This window comes from Urocitellus parryii, chromosome 3, assembly GCF_045843805.1.
Source record: "Urocitellus parryii isolate mUroPar1 chromosome 3, mUroPar1.hap1, whole genome shotgun sequence".
NCBI classification, from domain to species: Eukaryota; Metazoa; Chordata; class Mammalia; order Rodentia; family Sciuridae; genus Urocitellus; species Urocitellus parryii.
In genome coordinates this window covers 143,544,049-143,549,298 of record NC_135533.1, presented here as the reverse complement: position 1 = coordinate 143,549,298, position 5,250 = coordinate 143,544,049, and the positions used below count along the sequence as shown (strand labels likewise).

Sequence of the window (5,250 nt, the reverse complement as noted above, 5' to 3'; positions counted from 1 at the left end):
CATAGAATTGTGGTCAAAAAGGATTAATTTTGCCATTATGTAATATATATCAATAAAACTGATTTAGGAAGCTGGGGTTGTGGCTCAGTGGTAGAGCACTTGTCTAGCATGTAAGGCCCACTGGGTTCAATCCTCAGCACCACATATAAATGCCCATCAATATCTAAAAAAAAATACTTAAAAAAACCAAACTGATTTAGAGGGTCACTGTCATACATTATCAGGCACACAGAGTAGTACAACTAGAGGGTAGTCTTGGACCATCTAATGCAAAAAACAATTACTGGGGAATTTGTTCTACACAGACTTGCCTCTATATATATACTTCTGATTGTTTTAGTGCAACACTTATATAACCAGAAATTATGGTACATCAGCTATCCATAGGATGGAATACTAGACTAGGGGGGGCATTTTGTAAAATAATCAAAATCTATCAACTGTTCAATAGTATACAAAGCATACACCTTCTAGGCTATAAAAATAACTGACCCATTGGCTATTTGTTTGGATTGTAGACACAAAAGACTATTATGCCTATGGCTGGGGGGCAGAGAGTTGAGCACTACAGAGATGGATGGGTAGTAACTGGAGGGGTGGACAGTGTGTGGTTTCTTATTGCGCATGGTTTAGCTTTGACATTCAGGCTGATTAGTAATGTGAGCTGACATTAGGGGAGGTTGGTGAAAAACAAACCAGATACTAAGGATAAATCTGAAGCCAAAGGGCTCTTCCAAGGCCCAGGAGGGTGCGGTTCCACTCCCCAGAGGGGGTCTCCTCCAATCCCACCCTACACCAGAGGCAAAACTCCATCACACCAGCAGGATCATGCCCTACCTCCAGGAAGGTTAGAATTTGTCTAAAGACCAACATAAGGAGAATAAAATAAAAAAGGACACAAATAATATGTATCAGTTATTTAATTAGATTCTTCGTAAGAAATTTAGAATACCAATTTGTGAGGATAAATTCCATTTGTTAGAGCAAAAACAGATCGCATGTAGCCCTGGAGCTGAGGGATAGCTTTGATTTTGGGTAGAATTTGTGTGTCCACAGCTTTCTGATCAACCTTGCGCTGCTCTGTGATTTCGTATCTCTAAAGAGAAAATGAGACATTTTTAAAAAAGGTTACTATTACCAAGTTACAAATACAATGCTTAGCCCTCAATCCCCATCCCCCAAGTGCTATCACAAGTGACAAGAGAAAAGAACTGTACCTCTTTCTCTGTGTCGAAGATTTCACCTTCCTGATGTCGGGGCTTCCTCAACTTCTTCTTCTTGAAGTAAGCATCAGTGAGATGTTTTGGGATTTTCACGTTGCTGATATCAATCTTTGTGGAGGTGGCGATAACAAATTTCTGGTGTGTTCTACGCAGAGGAACTCGATTGAGGGAAAGAGGTCCTAAAGAAAACATTAATAAGGTAAAATGGAAACAATTACTGATTTTAACTTGGCATTAATCCTGATTTAGAAAAATTCTCAACTGTACCAGAATCTAGAATGTTTTGGTATCTGTCTGTCTAGGGCCTTTGCCCCCTCAAATCTTTTCAGGTGACCCAGGCTGGTAAAAGACATGTCACTTACTTTTACAGGTTGATCAAAACCATGGGTTTTTTGTTTACTTTGGTACCAAGGATTGAATCCAGGAGCACTTAACCACTCAGCCACATCCCAGCCCTTTTGCCTGGCTCATTCGGTATTTTAGACGAAAGTTATCGTTGGTACAAAAATTTAAATACTTGCCCCCTTTATCTCACATATATAAGGCAATGAAATGAGGACCAGAAGCTCAGTATTAAGAAACTACAGCATAAATAGCAGAAACACATATACTGCAAATGTTTTAAAATCTGTTCAGAACTTAAAAATCTACAGATTTTCTTACCTGTCACAAGTAGCAAGCCACTGCTCAGCTGCTTCAGGAAAACCACTCTCTATAAGTTAAACAAAAAATTTTTTCCAATTAAAAACTGACTTGTGAAGGCTAAAAATATAGCTCAGTTATTAGAGTGCTTGTCTTGTATGCACAAGGCCCTGGGTTCAATCCTTTGCACCACAAAAGACTGACTTCTGAATTAACCACACCACAAGCCACCCAAATTTGGTAGCTCAGCAGTTCTGGAAGCAATCACACTAGGCTAACTTAAGAAAGTAAATTTCCAAGCAAATGGATAGGTGTCATCTGTAATGATGATAGAAATAAGTTACTTATACTGGTTAAATCATACTGTATTAGGCACTCTGCTTACCTTGCCTCTGTGGCGCCCAGTGAGGATGATCAGGATGGTCCCAGGAGTGATGCTGGCTCGCAGCTTTCTCACGTGCTGACTGAAGGGTTTCTTGCCGTGGCTCAACAGCTTCCGTGGCACATCTTCAGTCGGGTAGTATCTAGGCTAGAGACAGTTCATGGACTCCACTTACTTAAGTAAACCATTAGATCAGAAGAGCCAAATCTGGTATCATGAAAACATAGCTAATCTTTTTCCTTGTTTGAAACTCAAATGCTTTAGTTACATCCTTCTCTTTTCATCTTCCAAAACAGACTTTAAATTTAGAAAAGCTCACATCTTCTCTGTACAAAGCATATGATTTAACACAGGAGTTGAGTGTTCAAGAAAAGAAAACTGCAAGCAGGTCACCTATTTAGACTTTGGAAACAGAGATGCCTGGCAAGCTACCCTACACAGCTGTAAGGGAGCCATTCTCACACAAGCTTTTTCACCTCTTCAGGGTCACTGACCTCTAACACAAACTCCTTCAGAAAGCATTTCAGACATACTCTACTATATTTTATATGTACCAAGAGGGGGCAAACCCAAATAACAAAAAAAATGGGAGATGCAGCTTGTTTTCTAGTTGAAATCAAGTATAACATCCTCATGGCAACAGGTCTCACTCCTCTTTTATTCACAAAGGAATCCAGGGCTTTCTTTGTGCATGTTATTCAAGAGCCCAACCACTGAGCTACAACTCCAGTATAAGTAACTTATTTCATGCAGTCTCACTTTCACTATACACCTATCAGAAACAAAGCTCAGCTTACATCAGATGTAGTAAATGTTTTGAAGACAACTTTGCAAAACCAGAACCTTTATCTTCAACTAGCAATCCTCTGGTAAGCAGGAGCTTATGTGTTATTTAAGTGCACAAGAACATAGTTAAATTTTCAGCTTCAATCTAAAAATCCCATTTCACAGCCTCCCCCAAATCTCACCATTTTGCGAAGCTTAACCACCCTGGTACCACCATTCTTGTCACCACCGACTGGTTTTGTAACAGTAGCAAGAACCTTCTCCTTCTTCTTCTTCTCAACCTACAAAGACAAATGCATCAAAAAGTCAAAGACAGAGAATGAACGCATACTCTGCAGACATAATGGTTATTGGTTTTCTTCTTTCCATACCTTGGACTTAGCAGCAGTGTACTTCCTCTTATACATGGCCTTTCGGGAGTACATGGCAGATCGGGAGTATCTGCCAATTCCTCTAACGAGGACAGGGTTCCGGCTGCAGTGGGGCTTTCCTTTCTTGGGTTTCTTATCCGTAGAGTCTTCCTTTTTATCCTTGCCAACAGCATCAGCCTTCTTGGCTCCAGGTTTCTTCTCCTTAGTGTCTGGCTTCTCAGCCTTTTCACCCGCCATCTACCAAAAAAAAAAAAAAAAAAAAAAAAAAAAAAAAAAGACATTTCATCAATCACCCCAAAACAAGGCAATATTAAAACTGCACACAGAGATGGGCTGGGCTTCCCTTCTACAAGCCTTCCCCCTTAAGATATTGGCTTTCTTCCCCAACTCCACACTAACCCATATTAGGGTCCCCCTGCCAACAGACTAAACTTTTGAGAATTTGCAAATCTCTTACACCCGTTGGATTTTTGCTAAATATCCGGCGAGACCTACTTTAGTATTACTGTTTTACAAACTTAAAAACTTAGGAGAGTCTTCAACAAAATTTGCAAAGTTCGGAAGCGGCGAGTACAGAGCTTGAAATCGTTTGCTTTCAAAAATCTTTGCTCCCAAGTCTTAAGACCACTAGCTCAATTCAACAAATTCGGTTTAGGGAAATGACAGCCCAAACTCGGGTCATTCCCGAAGACACAGGCTCCACGACTAAGAAGCAACTTCCGGTCAGGGACGTGGGGGAAGACGCGGGAGCAACCGGCTTCAGCCTCAAACCTCAACGTGGCTGAGACTAGTTGAGCAGCGTATTTTGTGACCAGGGCTCAGAACGCCGGAGCACACGCTGTTGCCCCGTCCCTCTGGCCCCACCAGCTCGCTCCGGCAGCCCACAGGGACCCCGGTTCCCCAGCCCCAGAGCGTGGGGAACAGCCGGAGCCTCCACCGCATTCCACCTCACTCTTCACTCCCCGCCGCCAATCCAGGTCAAAGAAATAAAGCGTCTGGAAGGCCTCTCAGTTGACCCTGAGCATGCTCGACCCCTGTAGGTGTCGACTTAACGTCCTTGGGTTTCGGATGGCGAAGGATTGAGGTCTTGAAATTCAGTCTTTCCAAGAGAGCCGCCTTCCTTACCTTGCAAGATGGGAAAGAGAACTAAGTACCGGGCTTCCGGTCTATATGCAATGACGGGAAGCGGTCTCCTCTCACTTCCTTCCTGTACTAAGGCATCATGGGAAATGTAGTTTCTCCTGCATCTTGGGATATGTAGTAAGTCCTATACAGGGAATTATTTTTTTCTATTAAGAAGTGTAGGTGGTCCGGAGGCTGAGACAGGAGATCTCAAGCTCAAAGCTAGCCTCAATAAGAGCCAGGCGCTAAGCAACTCAGTGATACCCTGTCTCTAAATAAAATAAAAAAAATAGGGCTGGGGATGTGGCTCAGTGGCAGAGTGCTTGCCTAGCAATGTGAGGTACTGGGTCCGATCCTCAGCACCACATAAAAATAAACAAAGACTTTCTGTCCATCTACAACAATAACAACAAAAAATTAAGTGAAGGTAAGAGCTTTTTGACTTATAGTGTTTCATTTCAAAGCCAATCAATTATTTTTAAATTTTAAGAATTACTGACATGAGTGGGCTGGATCTGTAGCTCAATGCCTGAGCGCATGCGTGAGACTCTGGGTTCGCTCCTTAGCACCTCATTAAAATAAACAAAATAAAGGTATGCTGTCCGTTTACAACTACAGAAAAGTTAAAAAGAAAAAAAAATATTACTGACTTGCTTTTAATTAAGTTTTATCCAAGCCTATTTTAGATTTTATTTAGAGACAGGGTCTCACTGAGCTGCTTAGT

The 5,250-nt window shown here is 41.7% G+C and overlaps 1 protein-coding gene across 1 annotated transcript; it reads right to left on the bottom strand.

Annotated features, from left to right (window-relative positions):
* Positions 1-902: 902 nt before the first annotated feature.
* Positions 903-4,587, bottom strand: Rpl6 (ribosomal protein L6). The gene is made up of 7 exons (XM_026412067.1): positions 4,530-4,587; positions 3,405-3,641; positions 3,216-3,314; positions 2,251-2,394; positions 1,887-1,935; positions 1,218-1,402; positions 903-1,096 (listed from the first exon to the last, which is right to left on the bottom strand). The coding sequence occupies exons 2-7, from the start codon at positions 3,639-3,641 to the stop codon at positions 944-946; spliced, it is 867 nt and encodes a 288-aa protein (XP_026267852.1). The 5' UTR covers positions 4,530-4,587; the 3' UTR covers positions 903-943.
* Positions 4,588-5,250: the final 663 nt, after the last annotated feature.